This window comes from Alosa sapidissima, chromosome 1 (genome assembly GCF_018492685.1).
Source record: "Alosa sapidissima isolate fAloSap1 chromosome 1, fAloSap1.pri, whole genome shotgun sequence".
Lineage (NCBI taxonomy): Eukaryota > Metazoa > Chordata > Actinopteri > Clupeiformes > Clupeidae > Alosa > Alosa sapidissima.
The window spans coordinates 29,919,735-29,947,306 of NC_055957.1; the positions used below are offsets into that span (position 1 = coordinate 29,919,735).

At 42.1% G+C, this 27,572-nt stretch overlaps 3 protein-coding genes across 3 annotated transcripts; 1 reads left to right on the forward strand and 2 right to left on the reverse strand.

Moving 5' to 3' along the window:
* Positions 1–3,243: 3,243 nt before the first annotated feature.
* Positions 3,244–5,981, forward strand: LOC121714646 (retinol-binding protein 2-like). Its single transcript, XM_042099664.1, has 4 exons — positions 3,244–3,411; positions 3,760–3,938; positions 4,583–4,684; positions 5,480–5,981. Exons 1-4 carry the CDS (start codon positions 3,339–3,341, stop codon positions 5,531–5,533), a joined length of 408 nt encoding a protein of 135 aa, XP_041955598.1. The 5' UTR covers positions 3,244–3,338; the 3' UTR covers positions 5,534–5,981.
* Positions 5,982–7,958: 1,977 nt separating this feature from the next.
* On the reverse strand, positions 7,959–10,890 carry LOC121714030 (zinc finger protein 135-like). Its single transcript, XM_042099166.1, has 3 exons — positions 10,543–10,890; positions 10,002–10,138; positions 7,959–9,863 (listed from the first exon to the last, which is right to left on the reverse strand). The coding sequence occupies exons 1-3, from the start codon at positions 10,775–10,777 to the stop codon at positions 8,577–8,579; spliced, it is 1,659 nt and encodes a 552-aa protein (XP_041955100.1). The 5' UTR covers positions 10,778–10,890; the 3' UTR covers positions 7,959–8,576.
* An 11,228-nt stretch (positions 10,891–22,118) lies between these two features.
* Positions 22,119–27,572, reverse strand: LOC121713919 (zinc finger protein 420-like). Its single transcript, XM_042098975.1, has 3 exons — positions 26,864–27,572; positions 25,078–25,214; positions 22,119–24,891 (listed from the first exon to the last, which is right to left on the reverse strand). Exons 1-3 carry the CDS (start codon positions 27,105–27,107, stop codon positions 22,327–22,329), a joined length of 2,946 nt encoding a protein of 981 aa, XP_041954909.1. The 5' UTR covers positions 27,108–27,572; the 3' UTR covers positions 22,119–22,326.

Genomic DNA, 27,572 nt, shown 5'->3' on the forward strand with positions numbered 1-27,572 from the left:
TAAGGGATATTCCACCATTTGGGGAATTACACTCATTTTCCACCTCCCCTTGAGTTAAACAATTGATTTGTACTTTTCTCCAGTTCATCCAGACGTTCTCTGAGTCTGGCAATACCATTTTTAGCTCCAGCCTAGCATAGATAATTGAATCGGATTAGACCATTAGCATCTCGCCTGCTAACATCATGTTTAAAAGTGACTAAGATTTCCGGTAATTTACCTATTTAAAACTTGTCTCCTCTCAAGTTAGAAAGTGTAATAAGACCAAAGGAAATTCTTATTTCCGCCAGAAGGCGTTCCATGGAAACACACTGCAGCTGAGGAGTGACATAACCCTTTATAAGAGCATTTAAGTAAGTGGAAGTGGACCTGGGATCACTTTGTGGGCAAGCATTAGTGACCTGAATTTGATGCAAGCCAAGGGTAGCCAATGGAGCTCAATGAGCAGTGGGGTAACCTGCCCTTTTTGTTTGATTGAAAACCTTACACATTCTAGACCATCTGTAGCGTAACATACACCTTCCTAGTGCTTATGAAACATATTAAACAACATTGTATATCCCTTCTCATGTCTCAGGGCTGTAGCCATTAAATACAAATTGATCCAAAATTGCAACTTGGTTTCCCCACTCTATCAAAAATAGTGCATTGTGAGGGGACTCTGAGAGCTGATGCTTTAGACAGCCATTTTTTAATGTGAAATCTTGAATGGCTAAACCATCTTTAACCTGGGATGACTGAGCCATCTTTAAGCATGCTCCCGTAATCCTATTAGCCATGGGATTATACTGAATAAGCATTCATGAGTGATGGGATTTAACGCTGTCCCATGCATACATCACAAATGATACTGAAGGCGTTTGTGCCGAATGCACATCTGAAGTGATAAAGCATCTCCTCACTGTGAAAATCTTGAGGTCACTGTACACTATGAGCTTAAAGCAAAAGTCAGGGCTGAATGGATGTGGTGTGGGTATGGCATGTGCCCCCTTGCAGTTTCCCTTTCACAACAATTCTCTCTCTCTCTCCAATATAGTCATATAAATAAAACAAATTAACATACAAACTGAATTATTTAGTGTTAATACGCAGGGACGGGTTGTACATGGGAATGGATTTCTTTTCTTCATTCTTCTGATTCTTCTGATTGAAGCACTGATCTGATTCTGATTCACTGGGCTATTGGGCACTGTGTTTAATACACATGTGCAGTTAGTACATGGTTTTGTCTTTTTTAATTGGCTTAGAACACTGACTCACTTAAAGCAGAGCAACACACAGAAAATATAGATTTTTCTCTGATTGCTAGGTTTAATCTCCACTGGAAAAATAACCACATCGGATGACAAATGAATTATTGCATAAAATACTATAATCTCTTGTCACACCCTGAGAACTTCGTATCTGTAGCCACAGTCATGAAGAGAGAGAGAGAGAGAGAGCGAGAGAGAGAGAGAGAGAGAGAGAGAGAATAAAAGGGCACCCAAACAGCAGACTAGACCTCTGCCAATTGGCCAATATGCCTTATCACAAAGATAAAAGATAGAGGGAAAAAAACTCTTGATCCAAGTCCGCCAAACCATTTAATTGGTTCTTCCTTGACTCTTGCTGCACCTCTCAACAAAGGTTGATGAAAATTTTGTTTTGTGTAATCCTGCTTTCAGACAAACAAATAAAACAAACCAAAAAAAAACTCCTATGTTCAGTATGTTAGAGGGTATAAATCCTGTGAAAAGATAACCTCCTATGTATGTTAGTGGTTATAAATCCTGTGAAAAAAGTTAAAGTGGTGATGACATTTCAGTGTGTTTTGAACCATGTCTGGCAGTGATGTTCCTTTACTTTTTTCAACATGTACCTTGATTGTAATTCTCTCTCTCTCTCTCTCTCTATTGAAGAAAGACAAAATATTCAGATGATAGCATCTCGACTCTGAACCTGCAGCTAGGATGTTAAATCATCAAACTATATCTACCTCAGAACCATTAAGTGAGGAATGAGTTATCGCCACTAACAACCATACAGAACAAAAAGCAGGAGTCTAACAGGATTTATGGAGTCCCTCTTCTCTTCTCTGTCTGATGAAAGATGACCAAAGCGTGTGAATTAAGTGGGTTGTCATGTGAAACGCAAGAGAGGTGGAGGAGGCAGCCAGGCAGACTACCTGTCACCCTTGTACACTCACCTTTTAATCACACAGAACATGGAGAAGTATCATGATTATGTCATTGCAATACAAACATACATTTGATTAGTAAAAACAAATAAAAGCAAACAATACTTGGGATGCAAATCATAAAGAGACTGTGAGTACCTGATGATGAATAAATGTTATTATTATATGGTCTCCTGAGTTGTTTGTCTTGTTTCTATTTCAGCTTAAACTGCAAATGATAAGAAAGGAATATTTTAAATGATCATATCTGATTTCAGAAAATGGTTTGGATTTTGTGTCCTCTCGTTCTTGGAACTTTTATTGTGCCATTATTTCAAACCTTTGATGGTGTAATAATACATGCATACTTATCTAATAATTTAATTTGAATAAATCATCAACAAACAAAAAAATTGAATTCATGTATTGGCAAATTACTGTACTGTTTATACTGTATAGCAAATCAGAGGATTTTATTAACACAGCTCTATATTAATCTCTTTCACCCTGGTCCACTAGTCTTTATGGCTCCTTTATAGATCCAGTGCTGATTTGATCAGAGACCTCTCTATCCTGACTCCTCACCCGATCTTGGCCAGATCTGGCCCGGAACCCGTCTCTAACTTCACTCCTGCTTGCCTGATCATGAGCAAACACAGGGTGATTCCACTCTGACAGAGTGCGTAAAGCATATTTACACTGTGAGGCAGATGTGTCCACGTGTCACAGGCCGTTTCTTGTCTGCATTTATATAGGCAAATGGACTTTGAGTGCACACCTTCATATGGTACAGCCGCTCCCCTCTCAAACATCTATCCATCATGTAGTAGTCATAGTAGTACAACAGTAAATGTTGTGAACGGACTGTTTGACGCCCCCCTCCCCCAACCCCCATTTCTGCAGATGGGATTTTATTGCTGGGTGTTTTATTATTGCAGCCTGATGTCGTGACCCTGTCCATGCATCACCAGGGGTTCTGCTGGTAGCAACCCCCACCCCCCACCCCCTTAGCCCAGTAACCCCTCTTATCAATAGTACTCTGCCCTATATAAAAGACCAGAGCGCTCTGTACCCGCTCCATCACAAAGTCCAGTCCAGTCCAGATTTCACACAGTACAACACAACACTGCCCAGCACACAGCCCGGTGCAGAACAGCACAGCAGAGCACAGCACAGCAGAGCCATGCCGGTGGACTTCAATGGGACCTGGGAGATGGAGAAGAGTGACAACTTTGAGGACTACCTGAAGGCGCTGAGTAAGAGCAGACAGCAGGTCTCTATTGCAGCAGCTCAATTTGTCCCTTTCTGGCTTTACTTACTTACTTACACAGAGGCCTAGTCTGGACCAGACCTACATCAGCTAATTCTGGCTAAGCACTTAGACCAACAGGTTATAGCTGATGAGTGGTAATGTCTTTACTGTGAAACGTGCATAATGGACTGATTTGGGTATAGGCTTGTGTCTGTGTAACTTTTATTGATTAACTAACCTGATTTTTTGCTAGATTAGTTTACCCCCCCCCCCCTCTCTCTCTCTCTCCATTTCTGTGTGTTTGCGTGTGTTCAATGTGCAATTCGAAAACAATTCACTATCATCCTCACAGACATTGATTTTGCCACCCGCAAGATTGCATGCGCCCTTGCTCAGACCAAAGTCTTAATTCAGGAAGGCGACAAAATGACAATCAAGACCCTCAGCACTTTCAGAAACTACGAGCTCACCTTCACCATCGGAGTAGAGATGGACGAACACACCAAAGGATTGGACAACAGGGTGGTCAAGGTAGAAAATCTGAGGATGCAAAGATAAAACTCTCTCTCTCCCTTTATCTCCGAGTATATATTCTCCTTTAGGCCTCCTGCTATGTGTGTTCTACATAAATTTTTCTTGTTCAGTTAGCTCTTTGTCTAAATTTCTATTTAGTCTGGATGAAACTACCCTAAATCTGTTTAGATGCCTGTCTTAAATCTGTTTAAATGTATGTGTAGATATTGATCTGTGATTAATCCTTTTCTTGTTAAACAGCATGTAATATTACCAATATATGCCCTAGGTCACTGAAAAGAATATATAGATCTACAATCAACAATAAAAATAGATAAGATTGAGTAAAACTGCAAGCAAAGGGATTCTGTACCTAAACCCTCTCTCTCTTTTGAAATGTTAACTGTGCCAAGGTCACACACTCCTCCTGAACTCTTTCACTCAAGTTACTATGAGTCAACGAGTCAGTGATCAGATCACGTGTGGGCCCACCCTGTCTCATCACTCCACACTGTACCACCCCCCAGGGGCGCCGCTGCTGGGTAGGGTGGGTGGGTGGGGGGGTGTCGAGGTTGGGGGAGTCTCCCCCAGAGAGACCCCCCGATAATAATGTCTGTGATAGGGCCCACATTTTCTAGCAGCGCACCTGTCACTCCCCACAGGCCCTGGTGAACTGGGAGGGAGACCGACTGGTGTGCACCCAGAAGGGGGAGAAGGCCAACCGGGGCTGGAAGCACTGGATAGATGATGGTAAACTGTATCTGGTAAGGGACATTCATGTTCATCAACTGAGCAAAGTAACGCAATGTTAATATGTTGTCTTGTAGTGAAGTAGTTTATCATTCTTCTATTATGCACATAAATTAAAACACTTAATGTTACAATTGTTAACACCTTATTAGTTTCACTGATACAAACAATGAAAAATATGATTTAAAAAAATGTTTGATGCTTGTCTGGTTTTACTCTTGCTGTAACACGGGTACATTTGTAAACAAATGCATTTGGTTCTGTAGCCACCATTACTTTAAGGGCGTGGATGTGAGCTGAAAAGAATGTTTTTCACACTAATTCTATGCATTCCAAGCATCTCAGTGTAGTCTAACCCACTGCTATGGTGATCTCAAGCAGATGAGCCTTTAAAAGGACATTTGCTCCGCTTACCAACATCACCTTGCTGTTTACTATTTGGCTCTGTAAAACACGTTAAGATATACATTCAGTCAAGTCCATTCAGAATAGTGTACTTCATTCAAAATGCAGTTATTTGTGCTGTTAATGGGATTTTTGAATAAATAGTGTCTATATTGTGACGCTGTGACCATACGTTTCTCTGCCAGTACAGGGAACTTAAGAAGAGACAGTGTGTGCAGTGTGATGCACAGGTAATGGTACTGGTTTTTGATCCCACTGTAATCAGAAAGGACTATTGTTGCCACTCAGCAGAAGTGGAAATGCAGCTGAATCGCCTCAATTCTGAGAAAATGTTCCTGCCCACGCATCCCTATCCTGAAATGTTTACTTTTCTTCTTACCCTTGTGTAACCTCTCTTTTCTCAGGAGCTGACATGTGAGGACAAGGTCTGCATACAAGTGTTCAAGAGGAAGGAATGAGGTTGATCTCTCACTGAATATGATGGACAACACCACCAATAACTCATCTGTTGGGATCTCCTGAATGCAAGGAAATATGTACATTCTGCTGTATATATCAGTATGTATAGAACAGTAAGATGATAAGCATATATGAACTACAATCTAAATCAATGTAAAATACATGTCCATTTAGTTTAGTTCATTCAGATTAGTGTACCTCATTCAAATGCAGTTATTTGAGCATATTAACAAATGCAGGCAAAACATTTGCCAATTTACTTACTAAAATATAATAAGTGGGGAAATGAATGCATTATATTTTGTAAGGTCATATGCCAAGTCCATTATGATACAATGTTGCCTCAGGGCAACATGCAGTTTTTTGTAATTTCCTGCACCTACATTGATATGTTATGCAAAGTTGTCAATAATACATCTTTACTTATCAATAAAGCTTACTCGTATATTTTCTTTATGATTTACTGGAAGGAAAGTACTGAGAAATGCCTGCAGAGTCCCTGAATAAGGAACCAAATTGACTGACTATGAGTCATGTGACATCTTTTTTGCAGTTGCATTGGATAGAGGTTCCCACCCCTGCTGAAGAATTATCCAATGGTTGTTTCATTTTGTTCAAACAAGCCAAATTAGGCTATGTTGCCTGGAGGCAACATGCTACTTAACCCTCTGTATGATCACTTAGAGGATTTTGCCACATATGCCAGGCTCTTCTGGATTTTTCATTTGCGTTCAGCCATATTTTAGGTAGAAAATTAAGATTTCAAGCTTGAGAAAAGCCTTTTAGACTTGATCAAAGATCATTTTTTAACAAATGGATCCCAAAGGGTGAGGGTTAATGGCTGTCTATCTAAACAGTGCTTCTCCACTGGCTCTCCTCAGGGTTGTGTCCTGTATAGGCTACATCCTTTGCGCCAATGAGGCCAACACAGGCACAGGCACATCCTGAAATTAACAGACAACACTCAGCATGGGCCAGTGGTTCATGAGTTTGTGTAATTAAGGAATGAGTTAGGGTCCGTTTGCATATTTCAGCATCATGGGTTTTAAGAGAAATCTTTGTTAAAACCTTTAGTGCAATTTAGTATGATAGAATAGAGTAGGCTAGAGGCTACAATAAAATGCTTTGTGAATAATGGCCCAGATCTCATTGAAAATGTTGTTTTGTCAAAGTGATAGGCCTAAATACAGTGATGCTCTCAAACCACTAAATGGACCTCTTTTGCCTATAAAACTTTTGAATGACTGTAGATGTTTTTAGATGATCTCTGTGCAGGACAGTTCCATGACTTCAGCTGAGTGGGATATTGTGTGTGCGGTTGATGAGTTGCTGTGATTTCAATACAAAGTGAATAGAGTGAACAGAGGTATCCTTTTGAAGGTGGATTGTTATAGAATCAAGAGATATGTAACCACATCACCATTGACTGCCAGGGAATGAAAAGTGCCAATTGCTTCCAAGAAGCAAAATGACAACAATGAGAAGTATTTTTGACTTCTTTAGGCTACTTTACTTTTTTTACTTTCAGCTGCATTAATCTGGAAGGAAGCAGATAGGAAGCTGAAGATCAACAGATCTTTTGAGAGCCTTTGAGTTGCTTTCACATATAAGTTTTCAGAAAGCACACAACACACTTTTCTGTACATGTCTCATGTGAACGTAACATTTGCATAAGACCAGATGTATTGTAATGCAACTCTGTAGACGTCTGAATGGGTATCACCTAGTGAGATATAGAGAATGGCTGTCCATCTTCAGAACAATAGACCTGTCAATAGCCACCCTTGTCTTTTGTACAGTCCATAATGCCGCACTGTGAAGTAGGCAGTCAGACATTAATAAGGGTCTACCTGAGTTAGAAAATCTCTTGAATAGCGTGTGAATGGTTCCCATTGCTAGACCACAAAAGGTACATTGTGGTGATGAACGTATTTCTCACCTTTGGGGGGTGAGGGGAATGAGAGGCAAAACTACCAATGGTGCAGCTCATTCATGTTAATTGATAGTGATGACTGTCAGCACCTGAATCTGCCCTACCTGGCTTTTCTTTGGATTTACATTTGGGTCAGCCGATGTGTTGACATGGATGGCTGTGGTCGGGATTCTTAACATGGAATGATTTGAGCAGCTATTAACCTAACAAACCTACACATTTGTTGCCCGAAATAAAAAAATATATAGAAATAGGCAAATCAATATAACTCATCATTGTTACAATGCTGAATCAAATGCAGTTTTTGGTGTAAACAATTCTCTTTACGCTCACCTCCACCCAGTGGTAGTTAACAGAAAGCTGAGGAAAATCGTTTTTCATAACTTCAGATAGACCTTTTTCAGTGTTTTATAATATAGGCTGATATTCACAATCTACAAATAGGTGCATTTTTCCAGTGTAAGTTGCTCATAGTTTCATATGGACATCTGTCAAACTCCTCCTCTTAAGCTTTTATTAAAAATCTATGTCATACAATGACATGATGAATAAAAAAGAAATAGCAACATAAGTGAAGCATCCGATATAAACATGAATGTATACAAAAAAGCACATACACATTTTCAGCGTTCATATCTAAAATATTTCACAGATGAGTAAGAAGGTAGATACATTTACAACCTTATAAGTTGTGTGAAACTTTCTCTCCTAAACATTTTCATTTCACATCCATGGTCTAAACTAATTACTGCCACAGTAACCACCCCCATATAATACATTACAAGAAGTGTACATTGATCATCTGTGCCACTGGAATTGCTAAATATGTAGCAATGCTATACATGATTTTCATACCAAATATTTGAAAAGTGTGAGACACACTATTGAGCATAACCGTAATGAGTTGACTACTCATGAAAACACCATATGTGAGCCTGCAAAAAGTCCAGTAGATTTGAGAATCCCTGATATAAATCAACACACTGGCACATCATATGGACTCATATTAATCCCAATTGATTTGTTGTTGCATGGTGTAGGTCTACTACACCAACCTACATTGCTAACTTGATAAAAAATTTTAGTCCCAGAGCTTGACAATTTGATAGCTATGCATGTTGCGTCGTGACATGCTTCTTGAGATGGCCTGACTGTGTGAACGTCTTCCCACACTCTTTACACTTGTATGGCTTCTCCCCGGTGTGTATGCGCTTGTGTGTATTCAAGTTGCTGGGGTCTACAAAGGCTTTGCCACAGATTGTGCATTTGTAGCGCAAATCTCCGTGATGTCCTCGCATGTGTGTGTTGTACGACATGCGGTACTTGAACTTCTTCCCGCACAGCGTGCACTTGTAGGGCTTCTCGTTGGTGTGCACGCGCGAATGCGTGGTTAGCTCTGGTTTGGACAGGAAGCGTTTGCCGCAGACGCCGCAGCCGTACGGCTTTTTGCTGCCATGGGTGAGCTGGTGCGCTGTGAGGTTGAACTGATAGACGAATGACTTGCCACACTGTGCGCACTGGTGCGGCCTACCGCCTGAGTGCACCCGCACGTGGCGGTTGAGGCCACGCACGCTGGTGAAGGACTTGTCACAGCGGTCACAGGAAAATGGCCTCTCGCCCGTGTGCAACAAGCGGTGGCTTTGCAAGGACGACGCACTGCTTAATGTGCGCATGCACACCTCACACTGGTTCTTACCGACAGGGCCCCCACCTGGGTGGCGTGGTTTCTTCTGGGCTACAGCCTTGCTAGGCCTCGGAGAAGTATCGCAGTGGGTCAGAGTGACCACTGCTTGCCGCTTCTGGAATATCAAATTGTCTGTAGCTTTTTCCTGAGGGGGATTTTTTGCCTGTGATTGGGTTGTCTCTAGAGTCACCACATGACAAAACTTTGACTTTGATTGCCTGGTACTTGGCCGTCTAGGCTTGTCCTGGTGAGTCAGTGGATGTGACTGATCTATTTCACAATCAATTGGTTCTAATTTCAAGGTAATTACCTTGTGTGCAGCCATGGGTGTAGCAGGTGTGCTTTTATCAGCTGCATCTGTCTGGGGGCTGGTTGATGTGGGTGGTGCAGGTGGTGATGGCAATGGCGTGGCAGGATTTCCCTCCGGTATATCAGGCATCAGGTCTAAAGAGGCCTGGATACTGTCTAAAGGATTAAATTCCCGACTTTGAGCCGTTTCAACAGGTGCTGAGGGAGCAGGCTCTTGCACAGGTTGAGATGGAGAAGGAGTGGGATTATGGGTGTGCAGAGCTGTGGATTCATTTGATGGACTCTGGTCAGCTTCTTGAGATGTAACTGGTGCCTGAGTCCTCTGCACCAGGCAGGACTTTAACTGGTCACCTGTCAGCCTCGGGAAGACGCACGCAGAGCTGTAGTCATACATGTCTGCATCCTGTGGAACAGATACAGAACACGCAGACGGACAAACATGAACACAGATCAACAAAGTGAATTTAAGGAAGAGTGTGTCTTAACATGCTCTCTAATACTTGCTTGTAATATTCTGTGGCCATGACTGAATATAACTCACCTCTTGTTTGATAAGAAGCACTGCAAGCTGTTGGTTCCCATACTGTAGAAGACCTGGAGGCAAACCTAAAAATCTATCTTTGTCGTTTTCTCCATGTAGGGAAGGACTGCAGGACCGCTCCAAAAGGGTGGGTGTTACTGAAGGTGAGACAGATCATCGTTTAATAAAAACACGAATGTACGAACTGGTGGAACTGGTCCCCTTGAGGGCTCCGTAACACATAATCCTGATAAACAAAAAAATACATAAACTTAAACCTCTATCGAAACAAGTGGTGGATTCGAATACCTGTGCACAGGCAGGCAAACAAACAAACAAAACTCTACAGACACATCGTGTGTTGCATGGTCCTTCGTTACCATGTCGCAAATGATATATCTACAATGTTTGGGCTAACTGAGAATGGCTTACTATCTTCGCTAGTAGTAGGCTAGGCTAGCCTAAGATTAGCCTAGCTTAGCCTACGTCTCATGTGTAACGTTAGCCAGAAACGAAGCTATAGTTTCCCTGTTACTTAAATTAATTTCCATCGAGTACTTACCACACTGTATACCCACATCCCGTGTACATGGATTCTTGATAGATATAGGAATATGATTGTCTTCTGAAGAAATTTGCTGTTCGAAGTTACTGTCCTGTTTCTTCAACCGAAGCAACTCTGCTTTCATTTCTTGCACAGTGTTCTCGAAGAGTTTCGTCGTTTCAGAAACAGCTGCATGTAAAAGGTTTTCCATAACAGATTTGAATTGTCGTTGAAAGTCTTCATGATTTATCATTTTTACAGCTTTTAGTACGTTTCCGATGTTTTAAATCGAGTCCTAGGTCCAGTCCTATCCTATGGTCTCGGGGATTTGAAAAGTTGTGTTGATGTCTACCACTTCCTGCTGACGTTACTGCTCTCTTGTCACGTAGTCCTAGTAACCTACTCGCGAGATGTTAGCCCACGGGAACTGAAATGGGTCAGCCCACTCCCTCCTCTACACTCACTAAACGGGCCCTAGGCCTACACCACTCATACTTCACCATTGTAGGCTATGGTAGGCTATTGTAAAAAAAGCAACAGGCAACGTTAAAAATAACTACTAACCGCCATTAGCCAAAAGAAGAAGAAGAAGAAAAATAACTACTACACCTTATAGTCATGTAGGCTACTAGCCTACACCCCAGATAGCAAAATCAGATTGGCAAATATGCCTAGCGGGCCGCCGGTGGAGTGCCGCTTGTGGTCCGCCGTTGGACCACTGTACATTTAGCCTAACTTGTCATAAATATTAAGAGAAGACATGTCATCTTAGTTCAATGGTGGATAAAGTTTAACTGAATAAACTAAATAGAACTGCCCCCAGGGCTGACAGTGCGCAGCCTCTTGCTATCTGGGATTTGGTAAGAGGGGGGATGCGTGCCTCTGAATATCTCTGTGTGTGTTTAGGCGTCTGTGCGTGTGCTTAGGTGTCTGTGCCTGAGTGTGGATTTGTGTGTGTCTGTCTGCGTGTGCAGGCTGTGCATGTGAGTGTAGTAGGCTAAGTCTGCATGCTAGAAACTGCTCCCCTACTGCTTTAATTAGGCTTAGGCCTACAGATTCACATATGCACATCCACATGCAGTGGCCCAAGCACATGCATGTCTTGAGAGGAAAAATGTCATGAATTCAGCCTAATGGGGCTTCATACCCACAAAATTCGGTGTGATTCGGTGCTCTGAGGTCCTACAAATTATTTACCAAACACTGCTGAAAAAGGCCAGACAAAAAAGACAAAAGAAAATCACTTACAAAACCCACTGTGCTGGGCTAACTGAGCCATCAGAATGACTCATTAGGCTACCTAACAGGCCTATCTGGATATTGTTAAGACATAAAATGAGCACACTCTACACAATGGGCTCTTTGGAAAAGCTGTGAATGCCTAAAGTACTCATTTAAAGGGGAGATTGAATAGGAGGCTATACTGGTCTTCAAATTTTACAGGCTCTAACATGAAACACATGAAACTACCAGCAAAGGGCTCTTTACATCCATTTACACCTGAGAACAGAATTTATAAAATTCTTGAATTTCCCCTGGGGATCAATAAAGTATCTATCTATCTAAAAAAGTAGGCTAAATATATTAGGAAAAGAACAATTTTACTTAGAATTAAAATTTTACCATAGAATAACACACAAAAACAGGTCTGAACCTGACACATCTGGTTGTATCTAATTTATCCTGTAGAAAACAAATGTCAGACCTCTCCCCATGCAACTATATTAAGTACATTAAAGTGTATATGGCAGGTTAAAAAACATTTTTGACAAATGAAGAGACATGAAGCAAGATAGTAGTGAGTAGTGATTTGAACAAAACAGTTATTTTGATAACGGAATTTATGAACATTCCAGGAAACATTACAGACACAGTGATGAAGAGGGAGTCCAGCAAAGTTGGTCAAATAAAACACATGGGATAAGGGATCATACAGTAGGTTTTTTTTACACTGATGAGGCCAAAAACATGACTTCATTCCAGTGTGTCATGCTAGAGTCTACTACCTGCCTGACATAAAAATATCCTGATACATTTTTTTTTTACTGGCAACCATTATTGATCTTAAAATGTGATGAAGAGGATATGGGTAAGTAGCAATGCTTGAAAATGCCAGTTGTGTCACTTGCCATCACATACAGGCCATTATATAGCCTAAACTAAGTAGAATCAGTAAGCAACTAATTAGTCTGTGTTCAGCCAACAACGGGCATATATGCTTCCTGCTTTAGAGACCTGACTATAAAACCATCAGTTTATATGGGCTATCACACATTTGCTCTTTATATATACATCTGCTTATCAACTGATGTTAGCTATAGACAGACTATTAATTTGCTTACTGATTCTACTTGTATATGAAAGCCTATGTGATGGCAAATGACACAACTGCCATTTTGAAGCTATGATACATACTAATAGTGATCCGATACTCACTCCTAATCAATTTCTCACTGATAGCCATGATTTACCTAAATTTTGTAGCCTATTCGTCTTTACTTTGTCCCTGCCAGTCAGGCTCATATGAACAACTGGTATGTCAGAGGACATTTTTGGCCTTATCAGGGAGCCTCCGATGCTCTTCAAGACTGCTTTGACACAACAGACTGGGAAATGTTTAAGCAGGCAGCCACTTACAACAACCAGACAGACATAGAGGAGTATACAGACACTGTAACCTCTTACATCACCAAGTGCATCGATGATGTGACCCACACAAAAGACATCATCACTCGGGCTAACTGGAAGCCATGGCTGACAGGGGATGTCCTCAGGCTGCTGAGGGCCAGAGACAAAGCCTGCAGAGCTGGGGATGAAGCTGGCATGAGAACAGCGAGAGCCAACCTGTCCCGTGGCATCAAGGAAGCAAAAAAGGAATACACTCACAAGATAACCACCCACTTCAAAGACAGCAGGAACGCACAAAGCCTATGGCAGGGCATTCAGGCCATCACGGACTACAAGCCCACGCCACAGAGCTGTGAGAGCAACATCCCTCTGCTCAACAATCTGAACCGCTTCTTTGCTCGCTTTGAAGCACAAAACAGCACTTGCCCACAGAAGACCCCTCCCCCTCCACACGAGCAGCCCCTGTGCCTCTCTGCCGACAGCGTGAAGAGGACACTTGCTGCTATCAACAACCGTAAGGCAGCAGTCCCAGACAACATCCCAGGTCGCGCGCTGAAGGACTGCACTGAGGAGCTTAAGGATGTCTTCACAGACATCTTTAACACTTCCCTGAAGCAAGCCATCGTCCCATCATGTTTCAAAGCTGCCACCATCATACCTGTGCCGAAGAAAACTGCTCCATCCTGCTTCAATGATTACCGCCCCATGGCACTGACACCCATCATCATAAAGTGCTTTGAGCGGCTTGTCATGTCACACATCAAATCCATTCTCCCCCCCACCCTGGACCCCTTCCAGTTTGCATACCGAGCCAAACAGTCCACAGAGGATGCAATCTGCTCTGCCCTCCACCCAGCCCTCACCCACTTGAAAAAAAGAGACTCATATGTGAGATTGCTGTTTATAGACTTCAGTTCTGCATTCAACACCATAATACCACAACAACTCATCTGCAAACTTGACAAACTGGGACTCAGTACCTACCTCTGCAACTGGCTACTGGACTTCCTCTGTCAGAGGCCTCAAGTAGTACATGTTGGCAACAATATCTCAAACAGCATCACACTGAGCACGGGGCCCCCCAAGGCTGCGTGCTCAGTCCGCTGGTCTTCACCATGCTGACGCATGACTGCACTGCAACCTACAGCAACGACCACATAGTGAAATTTGCTGACGACACAACTCTGGTGGGTCTCATCACCAAGGGCGACGAGACTCAATACAGGTTGGAGGTCGACCTTCTGACCACGTGGTGCAGGGACAACAACCTCCTGCTGAACGTCAGCAAGACCAAAGAGATTGTTGTTGACTTCCGGAGAGGTCACACCCAACACCTGCCACTGACCATCGATGGTGCCGTGGTGGAGAGAGTGAGCAGCACCAAATTCCTGGGGGTGCACATCAGTGAAGACCTCTCCTGGACCACCAACACTGCATCACTGGCAAAGAAAGCTCAGCGCCGCCTCTACTTCCTGCGGAAACTCAGGCGAGCAAGTGCTCCACCAGCCATCATGACCACATTCTACCGAGGCACCATTGAGAGCATCCTCTCCAGCTGTATCGCTATGTGGGGCGGAAGCTGCACTGAATACAACAGGAAAGCCCTGCAGCGCATAGTGAACACAGCTGGAAGGATTATTGGTGCTTCACTCCCCTCCCTGAAGGACATTTACACCACCCACCTCACCCGCAAGGCGACCACAATTGTGAGTGATGCAAGTCACCCTACTCACAATTTGTTTGATCTACTGCCCTCTGGGAAGAGGTACAGAAGCATGCGCTCCCGCACCACCAGACTCACCAACAGCTTCATACACCAGGCTTTTAGGATGCTGAACTCTCTCCCCCCTCCACCCTCAGCTACATAACATCCTGGACTTTGGACCCACAATGGCTGCCTTGCACTACTTCACTTGTACACTTGCACACTTTGCAACTTGTTGTTGTTGTCCTGTCCTGAAAACACTTCTGAACACACTTATGCTGCTCTTACATAACTTGCACCACTATGCCACTTGCATACTTAGGTCAAACAGAACCACCTCAGCCATTTATTGGCCTGACTTTTGCACTATTATATTGACTGTCTACTGTATGCACAATTGCACAACTTCAACCCAAATTTTGCTGCTCTTATTTCTTCATTGTATGTGCCTTCTTATTTACTTTTTATATTGTTTACTTGAATGTTATGTTTGTCTGTGGACTTAATTGGTAAAATATGTCTTGTCTCCACCGTGGGATAGTGGGAAACGTAATTTCGATCTCTTTGTATGTCTTGACATGTGAAGAAATTGACAATAAAGCAGACTTTGACTTAAAAGAAAATGCAGTTAAAACCCATTCTCCCATATGCTCAACTTTGCTGGACTCCCTCTTATGAGGTGATCACTGTGTCTGGAATGTTCATAAATTCAGTTATAAAAATAAGTAAGGGATAATGGACGACACGGTGGTCTGTTCACAGAAGTTAATGCACGGTCGAGGTTGTAAAACGGCCCCGACGCAAAGAGGAGGGCCGTTTAAACCTCGTAAGATTTGATTCAAGTTCAGCTTGCGTTGCAAACTATTTGTTTCTCATCAAAAGCCACGACGAAACGGTAACAAATAAGTGTAAAGAGACATATCGTGGAGTTTATTTTTTCGTTTTGGCAAGTAGCTGTATAATAAGCGGGATAATGTATAGAACGCCGGTCATTATGGGAAAATAAGTCCCTTCAGGGCGAAACAAGACCAGTTCGCCCTGTCAGGACTTATTTTCCCAATAATAACCGGCGTTCTATAGACTACATTATCCCTTACTTATACACGGGTTTCCCGTTTACCAACAAAACTTGCTAACTTGAATGGGATTTCCCAAAGTTCTACGGTAAAATATTTTCATGTAATTACCGCTGCAAACATATAATTATCGCTGTCAATGGCAACGGGTTTTGTGCTTCTGAAAAGTCTTTCATATCACTATGCAAGGACTGGAACTTCATTCAAACGTGAAAGCAGATGGTTGATCAGCTGTGTTCTAAAGAATGTTTGATTCAAGCAGAGACGGTTGAGGATCTTCGATTCAAGTTCAGCAGCGTCTGTTGTTGCAAACTATGTTTCTCAGCAGATGCCACGATGAACGGTAACAAATAGGTTAGGCTATGTAGGCTAAAATAATATCGTGGGAAGTTTATTATTTCGTTTTGGCAAGTAGCCGTGTAATAAGCGGGATAATGTATAGAACGCCGGTCATTATTGGGGAAAAATAAGTCCCTTCAGGCCCTGTCGGGACTTATTTTCCCAATAATTAGGGGTTTGCACCGACGTCACGTTCTGGCCGGTAAAGTAACCCAGCACGCGCGGCCATATTGGTGATACTCAGTGAATGAAGTACAATGGAGTATTATGCACTTTGGATATTTTACGTGATTGTAGCTGTGTCTAAACAACAGAAAAGCTCATCAAAATGCGTCTAAGATGCAAAGGCATATAGGGCAGGACTTGGACCACAAGAAAAGGTGCGATATTTCGAGAAATTACGGATTATTGGCAGCGCAGATCCATATGAGTTGGGTGAGGGAGACGAAGTACCAAGTTCAACCACAAGCGCCCCCCTTCCTCTGATAACTTCTGGCATTATTGTCCCTTCTCCCTGGTTTTTTAATAACTTTTGGAAGTCGATACCTACACCAGATGTTTTTCTCAGTCTGACCTATTGGTACAACCTAAAACACGGCAATAATTAACCATTTTCCTTGACAATGTTAGGGGTTTACTTCAGTGCCTGCTTTCTAATGACGCGAGTATCTCCAATATGGCGATGTCCAGATCTGATGACATGCCATGCAAACCCCTAATAACCGGCGTTCTATACATTATCCCTTACTTATTATACGGCTTTTGACAATGCTAGTAGAACGCTCCATTGGCTTGAATGGGATTTCCCAAAGTTCTACGGTAAAATATTTTTCAAGAAAAATCACTACTCACTACTATTGCTTCATTGCTTCAACTCTGAACCACTGACATCCAACCAATAATAACACAGAGGTAGGCCTATACCCCTGAGAGTGCTCAGGGCTGGTGATAAGCAACAGTTGTTAGTACGTCACCCATTCCTAATGCCCAAGGATATCCAGCAGGCTCAGTGCATTCTGTGGGGAGTATGCTTATGTAACGGATGCCAGCTAGCTTAGCTGTGCTTGTGGAACGTTGGTAAACCTCACTCCCCGACGCCTCAAGAGTGCTGCTGGCATGCGAGCCAGTAGCCTGGGCTATTGGCTCAATTGTTAGTGCGCTCGCCTCCTGATCTGAGGTGCTGCTGTTCGCGGGTTCGAGTCCGGGCGTGTGCAGGGCTGAATCGCGCAGGTTCAACACAACGCAGGTTACACTTAAACTTAGAATATCCCTTAACCCAATAGAACTAAGACACTCAAAAAGTGCCCTAGTTGCTGATACATTTTAATTTAAACTACATCAAATTGTTTGTTTTATGTTGGGCAACATTTCTTTATGCAAATATGCATGTAATGTAATCTGAAAACTGTTGCCCTGATTAAAAAACAATGCAACTGATCTTAGGTGGTATTCTGTCTATAATGGAGTGGAAATTTCTAACTGATCATAAACTTTTGACCGGTAGTGTATATTTATAGTTATATCCCCTTGTTTCACATATTGAGACAAATATAGGTAAAACAGGTAGGCCTACCGCATCACTAAGTCACACACCTCACTATTTTAGTGCCTCTCTGGTCCTGAAACACCCTCACTGATAGACCATTGACGTGATCATTCAGAATGATTTGGATGAAAACTACATTTCTGTTCAGTTGCCCAATTCCATTAACACTAGATTTTTAACCATTGTGTGCATTTTAGTCTTTCCCAGCATAACATGGGCAATTTCCAGAACAATGTAAAATTCCTACCAAATTTGCTGGCATAGGTGATGCTAGTTATTTTCAGGCCTCACATCAGGCTTGCATTAATCAGTACAAAGTTCCATATGACAAATTCTTTATGACACAAGTCAAAAGAATCAGTAAGTTTTGATAAAATGTAAAAAATATCCTAACCGTTGATATCTTAATCCTCCACACCAAAGCTAAAAAAATCTTTACATTACTTACTTATGCGTTGCACAGATTTGGCATCAGTACAGGACCCATCTTCTGTTTGTTTTACCCTCAAGAGAAATTGAGAACTAAACAGAATTTGAAGGATGAGAGCACACTCCCAAAACCCTTACCCCACCTGTGGCACATTGAGTAGAAACAGAATTTTAAACTTCCAGTTTTGGCTTAATCATGAGACTTCAATAACTTCAGTAAAACCACTCATGGCAAGTAGCTTGAAAAATGAACTCTGACAACGTAAATTCCAAATACACTTTAATATATGTATTAAATAACACATAGGAATATCGAGACACTGTGGAGTTAGACAATAAAAGCTTTGGAGTAGAGAATCTGTTTTGGGGTGCTGTTGAAAAAGGTACTGATGGTACTTGTATTAAGTGGTTCATTGATTCGGTGGAAGCTTGGCAGCTGTAGAAGGCACTTCTGTGTTCACAGGCACTAAAGGGTGGTGGTAGTAGCCTCCAAAGAGGGGATGCTTCCACTGTTGATTCTGTGGAGGAAACACGGCAGCTGTGACAGGTGCTTCTGTAGTTGGCGCTTCTATTATTATTATTACTACATTACATTTAGCAGACACTTCTTGACCAAAGTGACTTACATATGTCAGCTATATTACAAGGGATCACATTTCCCCGGAGCAACTTGGGGTTAAGTGCCTTGCTCAATCTTCACAGGGATTAAAGGGTGGTAGTAGCCTCCAAAGAGGGGATGCATCCACTGTTGATTCTGTGGAGGAAGCTCAGCAGCTGTAGAAGGTGCTTCGGTAGTTGGAGCTCAAGGGCACAACGGTGGAAGCCGGGAATTGAACCGACAACTTTCAGGCTACTGCACGCTAGCCCAGCTCCTTAACCACTACACTACCACCGCCCTACCTTCTGTAGTTGTAGGTGGTGCCTCTGTAGTTGGTGCAACAGTAGTTTGAGGGGGAGTAGTCACAGGGATTAAGGGGTGATAGTAGCCTCCAAAGAAGGGATGCCACTGCTGATTATGCGGAGGAAGCTTGGCGGCTGTGGCATGGGCTTCTGTAGTTGGCGCTTCAGTAGTTGGTGCAACAGTAGTTGGCACTTCTGTAGTTTGAGGGGGAGTCTTTATAGGGATTAAGGGGTGATAGCAGCCTCCAAAGAGGGGATGCATTCACTGTTGATTCTGTGGAGGAAACTCGGCAGCTGTGGCAGGTGCTTGGCGCTTTAGTAGTTGGCACTTCTGTAGTTGGCGCAACAGTAGTTTGAGGAGGAATCTTCACAGGGATTAAAGGGTGGTAGTAGCCTCCAAAGAGGGGATGCATCCACTGTTGATTCTGTGGAGGAAGCTCAGCAGCTGTAGAAGGTGCTTCGGTAGTTGGAGCTGGAGTAGTGGATAAAACTAGAGAGGCTTGGTCTGTGCTTGATACAGGACAAGAGAGGGTTACTGGATTGCCGTGCCACAACATCTGTAGCAAGTGGCTATTGCCCTGGAGGAAGATATAAAATGATGTAGTCATACACCAAGCTCAACAAAACTGACACTTGTCCCACATGAATTGAAATGCTAAATTGCTTGGTCCTTTTGCCCAACTTCTCTTCTGCTTCTCTTCAACTCTTCTGGTTTAAGAGCATTACATATACAACCAGTAGCCTATGGCCCTCCTATGCCCTCACACACATATCGATCCATCTGCAAGGGACCAACTGGTAGGTAATTGTTACCATGTTCACCATTAGACCCAATATGGGGATACATACAACACCACACACAGTTTACACCAAGACGATGAAATATTGTGCCTCCACCCCTGTGGTGAGTCGACTGGACTTCAGCCAGGAAAGTTACTGTAAATTCAAGCTACTGAAATCAATTCATGAAATGTATGGCAACAAAAAAGCCTGAATAGAAGGCAAGAGAATACTAAAACAGGATCTAGACTACTGTTAAATGAGCTTGCTCCATGCAGACAATGCTAAAACGTCCTAATATAGCAAAGGAAACCTTATCAAACATTCTCTTATGTTAAAATAATTATAAAGCAAACCATGGATTTTAACAGGTCTACTTTTACAAATTAAGTCATCTACAAGTGGCTGCAAGACAGAGGAAAAAAAGGCTTTTATTTACTCTTTGCATTCTCTTGGTTTTGTTGATTCATTACGAAACGTGATACTCAAATTTACCTCAAATCAACTCTGAAAACATACCAAAACCACTTCATTAAGTGGCCCTTAATTTGACTTGAAAATGCCATTTTAAGGTGCAAGTGTAAACCCCTTAATCTACATTTAAGGTGTAGGGTAAAGCTACCCTTTATTTGTTGTGATCAATGACAAAAGGGAAGAGCACCCAGGGCCTTGTGCAGAAAACTTCATGAGGTCATTAGTACATAATAAACTTGGTTGCATATGATGCCAGGCCCTAAAGTCATCAATGCTGCTTTGTCCACCCACCAGGCCTGGGGCCTCATGTACAAAGACTTGCGTGGATTTCATACTAAAACATTGCGTACGCGCAAACCTGAAAAGTAGCGTACGCACAAAAAAATCCTGATGTATGAAACTGTGCGTATACTCAGCATTCCACGCAGCTTTTCTTTGTACATCCCAATTAACGTGAAATTAAGGACACGTGCACGTGCATTACACTCCACCCTCAATCACGCTCATTTTAATATGCTAACTAAAAGGACATTCGAGAGCGCAGTCTCCGCGAAGACAAAATGGCCTATCCCGCAATTAATAACAATGAAAACTCACCTGTGGATCCATTCATACTCAAACCTGTTGCAAAGTTTAATAATTTAAATCATCAAATGAATAAAAACGTTTATTTCCAGCGAATGTAGAAGTGCTTATCTGACGAAATGGCAAGAAGCGTCTTTATCATCTGTAATTAATAACAAAAATGCAGCTGAACACTTAGTAGTCTAGGCCTACTATAGGGCTCTGGGCCTACTCTTTAATTTCATTAACAGCTGAAGAGATACAGCTGGCACAATGGTTTTAGGAAGGCTACATCAATCGGGCTAAGTGGACAAGCTGTCTCAGTAAAAATGTTGTCAAGGAGCATAGGCTAAATTTGTATGTTTTGATCAGACGTTCAGGCTGTGTCCCTTTGTGAATGGCACCTTTGAAGGTCTCTCAATAGTCATCCCGGGAATCAGTGAGGCTTACCTCATACAGAGGTGTTTGTGTGTGATATTTGAGAAACTGATAAATTATCAGAATGTGCTACAAAACTATATTAAAAGATAATACCTTGTTTTTAAGCTATAGGCAAGTGTTATGCACTGTCACAGCAACAACAATTTGCTGGTTATATCCACTAGGCCTACGTGTTTATAAATATAATTTCAAAAAATGTAAATTTGGTTAAAGCACACACACTAAGCATAGAAGTATCCACAGAGCTATTTCCCTGAAAATATAGGCCTAACCTTAGTTGAACAGCTACAGAAACCAAATCAGAAATATGCTATATTTTATGTCTACAGGGGCTTTTCAAGTTCAAAGTAACAGTACAATGTTATATATATTTATATAGCTAGATTGTTTAACATCAATAAATTGCAATCATGTGTTGTCATGTGAAATACAAATAAACATGCATATATATTAAATTATTTGACAAATCCAATTTAAATGTCAAATTAGTGCTCTTGCAGCATATGTCCTATTACAGACCAATGATGAATTTACAACCAACTTCCTACATCCATAATATAGTTAGGTAGACTGTTTGTTAGAAGGAATAGTTACTACAATGCACATGTCCTACGTGAAAGAATGAAAGGAGTGATACATATTTATCATCAAACCATATTTAATCCAGACACATGTGGTCCATTTCAAAAACAACTAATAAAACAAAAGTTAAAAATGCAAATAACAAAACAAGAATGGGTGTATTTCATTTAGAGTTTAATAAAATTAAAATAGATTTTAGCTGTATGTATATATAAACTAAGTTGGGCATGAGCTAATGGGTATCAATTTTTTACCATTGTGTTTGTGTGTATATTATTACACGGAATGTCTTAATTACACATTTTTGCTCTAATGATTTTTCTGTGCTATGATACTCGTCATAAATGGTTGTGTCGATTACTGACATGAGAGCGAAGGTGCGATGATTGTCTGAATGACATGCCACATATCTTGCACTCATAAGGCTTCTCCCCAGTGTGTATGCGCTCGTGCGTTTTCAGATCGGAGCGGTTCACAAACCGTTTGCCACAAGTCAGGCAACTGTACGACTTCTCTCCATGTCTCAGCATGTGAATCTTCAGCGACTTCTCTTCTACGAATTCCTTACTGCACACAATGCAGCTGTGAAGCCTTTCTCCTGAGTGCAGGCGTATGTGAGCGGCCGCCGACGCTTTGGACGCAAAGCGTTTGCCACAGACTCTGCAGGGAGACGGCTTTTCATCTGTGTGTTTAATCTGGTGATGATGGGTGAGTAGGTAGCGATAGAGGAATGTTCTACCACACTGTAAGCACTGGTGACGCCTCTTTGTGTGAATAACACTGTGACGTCTGAGGCCTTGCTCATCAGGAAACGTCTTCCCACACCTGTCACAGACAAAAGGTCTGTCCATGTGGACTCTCTGGTGGTGAAGCAGAGCAGAGCTTTGCTGGATGTTTTCTGAACTGGGTTGAGGTGCTTCCAGATCCACCTGGCGACGGTATACTGATTTTGACTTCCTAGCACTTATCCTTCTAGGCTGATCTTGATTAGTCTTTTGAAGTGATCTCATGCTCTGCTGATCTATTTCACAGTCAACATTATCTGTTTTTGTTATAGCTACATCCTCCGAGCAACGATTACGCTTGTCCAATGTGTGGATAAAAAGGTGACGTCTGAGGCCTTTCTTGTCAAAAAAAGCCTTCCCACACTCGTCACAGGCGAAGGGTCTCTCCCCTTTGTGGACTCTTTGGTGGTGCAGCAGAGAAGAGGCACTACAGAGGACTCGGCCGCACACCTTACACTGGTTCTTGTGTCTGTGGTTCCTGCCAGGTTGGTTCTTGTAAGATTTGTTCCTGCTATGCTGTCTGAAACTCTTGTCTGTTTTCTTGTAGACCTTTGTGGCAACATAGCAAGTGGAAGCACTTGGTTCATTTGATTGCGGGATATTCTCTGGACTGGGTCGAGTAGTTTCCAGATCCACCAGCCGACGATATACTGACTTCCTAGCATTCAACTTTCTAGACTGATCTTGATTAACCCTCTGAAGTGATATCAAGCTTTGCTGATCTAGTTCACAGTCAGCTGGCTCTGTTTTTGGTGTAGCTGCATCCTCTGGCTGCTGATTACTCTTGCCCAATGTGTGAATAAGTAGATGACATCTGAGGCTTCTATCATCAGGAAAAATCTTCCCACACCTGTAACAGACACTGTCTCTCTCTGCTCTGTGAACTTTCCAGTGATGCTTCAGAGCAGAGGCACTGCTAAGAACAAGCTCACACACTTCACACTGGTTCTTTTGTCTTTTGATCATGTCAGGTTTTTCATTTTCATGTTTGTCAAGCTGGTTTCTGCTAGGTTGCTCTGAATTCTTCTCTGTTTTCTGGGGAATCTTTGTGGGAACATGGCATGTGGGTTCACTGGTGTCATTCCTATGCTGGGTATTTTCTGCACGAAGTTGAGGCGTCTCCTGATCCACCAACCGACGGTATACTGACTTTGACTTCCTAGCACTTAACCGTCTAGGCTGATCTTGATGTGTATTTTGGTGTAATCCCAAGCTTTCCTGATCTATGTCACTATCAGCTGGCTCTATTTCTAGAGTAGCAACATCCTCCGAGGACTGAGGCTTGCCCAATGTGTGAGTACGCAGATGACATTTGAGGCTTCTATCATTGGGAAAAATCTTCCCACACCTGTAACAGACACTGTCTCTCTCTGCTCCGTGAACTTTCCAGTGGTGCTTCAGAGCAGAGGAACTGCTGAGAACAAGATCACACACTTCACACTGGTTCTTTTGTCTTTTGTTTGTGCGATGTTGTTCTCGGTCATTTTGATTTTTATCAATCTGGTTCCTGCTAAGCTGCTTGGAACTCTTCTTGCTCGTTTCCTTGTGAACTTCAGCAGGAGCAAGGCGTGTGGGGGAAATGGCGTCATTTGCTTGTGGGATATTTTCTGAACTGGGTTGTGGGATTTCTAGATCCACTGCACGGCGGTATACTGACTTTGACTTCCTAGCACTTAACCTTCTGGGCTGATCTCCATAGCTCACTTTAGCTACATCCTTTGGTGCAGCAGATATGCTTCCATCGGTTGCATCTCTCTGGGTACTGTATGATGTAGGTGTGGGTGGTTGCAGCAGCAGGACAGGCTTTTCCTCCACTCTGTCAGGCAAAGGGTCTACAGAGGCATGGAATTCCTGTAAAGGATTTAATTTTTGGCTTTGTAGAGTTTCAGGTGCAGATGGCTCTTGCACAGACTGAGGTGGGGAAGCAGTGTGATTATGGGTAGATGGGGCTGTGGGATTATCTGTAAGGCCCTGGCATGGAGACAGCCTGCCTAACAACAGTCCAGTTTCTTGATTCATAATCGGGGCCTCAATGTGCTGTACCAGAATGGGCCTTGGCTGGTTGTCTGCAAGCTTTGGCAGGAGACACGCAGGGGTGTAATCACACATGTCTGGCTCCTTCAAAATACACAGAAAAGACAGACACACATAGATCAACACAGTGAATAACTGTTCTTTTACTATGGGGTAAAATGCATTTGATGCTGAGTATTCTAATATATCATTGTTTAAATTAAGTTATATAGATTAAATTAAGTCTTATACACTGTATTTACAGGTTGTGTACTAAACAGAACAACTAACCTCTGGCTTAATAAAAAGCAATGTAAATTGTTGGTTTTCATCCTGCAGGAAACCTGGGAATAGATCTGAAAGTCTGTTTTTGTCTATATCTTCATGTTGTGAAGAGCTGTTGGACTCCTCCACCAGGGTGGGTGTTGCTGTCAAAGGAGAAAATAACTATTACACAACTGCCTTAATTTTAGTCGTACTGAGGACAACAGCATCCCTTACTGGAGGTGTTGGGAGGGAGGTTAGCTTAACACATAATGTGCAGCTATCTTAAGAACTGGCCACCATTACACACACAGCTAAAATAAAGTGTACACTATACTACTGTATATACTATAATGTATACTTTAATGTATAGTGTACAGTACTAAGTCTATTATAAACTATACTACTACACTACAAAAACATCAGGACACCTGTCCTTTACACCTATAGGGTTTTTGTGGAGGGAGGTGGGGTACCATGTGTTTCATGTTTTATGTATGTCTATGTAAAAATCTTTGTGTATGTATCGCCAATGCTCCTTGTGTGCCCAAGACAAATTTCTCCCGTGAGAGAGACAATTAAATGCTTACTTAGGAACTTTTATGACACCCTATTCTTTCACACAAGCTCACGACACAGACCACTAAAAAAAACACGCTATAATTTTGGAGGTGCAAAAAATAGAGTTTTGATTAATTTGACTATCAGTTAACTTCGAAACAGGCACCTAACTTTGGATAGACAATATCAATATTTCATAGGAGTGATTAACATCTGAATCTAGCCTGGAGTAACTCAACATTAGGCACCTTCCGATATGTTTAGTCAAATAGCTCATTATAGTTACCAAAATGATAGCCAATGAGCCAGACGTGAACACACATGGATAGCTATAAAACTGCTTTCATTATACAAATAAACACAACAAAATACTTTATACCCTTGACCCCTTTCTATGTGATATCAATGGTGATTCAGCTTTTGTTTGCACCTCCAACAGCATGGCATACCGCCTACAAATGCCCAAATGTTTGTGTCAACGAATAGTAAATGCAGGCATATAAAGCTATAACAACTCTTCTCAGAAGGCTTTCCACAAGATTTAAGAGAATGTCTGTGGGAGATATAAGAGCATTTGTGAGGTTAGGCACTGATGTTAGATGAGAAGACCTGGCAATCTCCATGAGCTCATCCCAATTTAGGTGTTTCATGAGGTTGAGATCAGGGATCTGTGCGGACCAGTCAAGGTCTTCCACACCAAACTCATCCAACTGTGTCTTTATGGTTTACCATGTTTGAAATTCACTGAGCTCTTCAGAATGGCACATTGTTTCTCATGTTTGTGGTACTTTAATTGATTTGCCTGTGGCAAGTCTGAATGAAACAAATGAATTCAATTATAAAGTGTCTCGAGGTCAATACTTTTGTCCATGGTATATTTGCAGTAGTTTTTATCCAAACCGTCACATATTAGCTAGGCATGCCAGAGACCTGACACTGTAACCACAGACACCCACAATCTCCAACATGTGCTGTCCTCACATCACAACTAGCATTCCAGTATCAATCCAGTCTCAAGAGATGCATTTATCAGTATGCAAGTTGGCCAGCATGACGTGGATGACCTTCGCAATGTTAAATATCATGCATTTCTGACTCCATTGTGGTTACAATGTTTAACTAAAAATCTGTGACAACTAACCAACCATGTTACATTAGTGACATGATAAGCTAATGAGCGGCTAGCTAAAGCCTTTTAACTAGCAGTGGCTACAGAAACTGGAGTTAACTTTGATCAGCTAAGCTTACTTACCACATTGTACGCCTATATCTCGTTTGCATGGATTTCCTTGACAGTTTGGTATGCATCCCCCCTGTTTTGAGCAAATAGTAGCATTATCTGTAACTTTATCGTTCTGTTTTCTTATCCACATGAGCTCTGTTTTCATTTCATGCATTGCGCTCTCGAAAAGTTTTGTCGTTTCAGTAACCGCAGAATGTAAAATATTCTTCATGAGAGCTGCAAACTGACGCTGAAAATCTTCAGAATTTCCCATTATTATGTTTTAGAAAGTTTACAGTGACCACATTCCTGAGCTTAGACCGCCCGATTTCGAATTCGTTATCGTTCGTTGTTGACCTCCACTTCCGGCTCTTACTTCCGATCAATGGGCAATCTGCAGTTGAGGTTGTCGTCAAAATAAAGGTGCAAGGTCTTTGAAATGTTTCTCATGCAGAGAAATCTAATCTCTCCTTTACTTTTTTATTTTATTGTTTTGTGTGTGGAATAGGCCATGTATCGCCCTTAACTAACCCCTTCTCTAGTTTCGACAGAGCCCGTCCTATTCTGGTTCTCTGGTTTCGCTTAGTAGACATTCTCTAACTAGGTTAACAATTATTTTTGCTAGGGGAAGTGCGCTGAAAGATCTAACCGGATCTATCCATAGGATCTATCCAACCCTTTCGTTTACTGTCTATGATCTAACCCCCACTGGAGGTCGCTCTGACCAGAGAGTAGGAAC

Excerpts from the sequence above, each read along its gene's own strand:
- LOC121714646 (XM_042099664.1), top strand. The coding sequence starts at position 3,339 with ATGCCGGTGGACTTCAATGGGACCTGGGAGATGGAGAAGAGTGACAAC. Across the intron at positions 3,412-3,759 it reads GGACTACCTGAAGGCGCTGA|ACATTGATTTTGCCACCCGC; the intron begins GTAAGAGCAGAC and ends TCATCCTCACAG. Across the intron at positions 4,685-5,479 it reads ATGATGGTAAACTGTATCTG|GAGCTGACATGTGAGGACAA; the intron begins GTAAGGGACATT and ends CTCTTTTCTCAG.
- LOC121714030 (XM_042099166.1), bottom strand. The coding sequence starts at position 10,777 with ATGATAAATCATGAAGACTTTCAACGACAATTCAAATCTGTTATGGAA. Across the intron at positions 10,139-10,542 it reads GGATGTGGGTATACAGTGTG|TAACACCCACCCTTTTGGAG; the intron begins GTAAGTACTCGA and ends TCTCACCTTCAG. Across the intron at positions 9,864-10,001 it reads TGCTTCTTATCAAACAAGAG|GATGCAGACATGTATGACTA; the intron begins GTGAGTTATATT and ends TCTGTTCCACAG.
- LOC121713919 (XM_042098975.1), bottom strand. The coding sequence starts at position 27,107 with ATGGGAAATTCTGAAGATTTTCAGCGTCAGTTTGCAGCTCTCATGAAG. Across the intron at positions 25,215-26,863 it reads AGATATAGGCGTACAATGTG|CAACACCCACCCTGGTGGAG; the intron begins GTAAGTAAGCTT and ends CTCCTTTGACAG. Across the intron at positions 24,892-25,077 it reads TGCTTTTTATTAAGCCAGAG|GAGCCAGACATGTGTGATTA; the intron begins GTTAGTTGTTCT and ends TGTATTTTGAAG.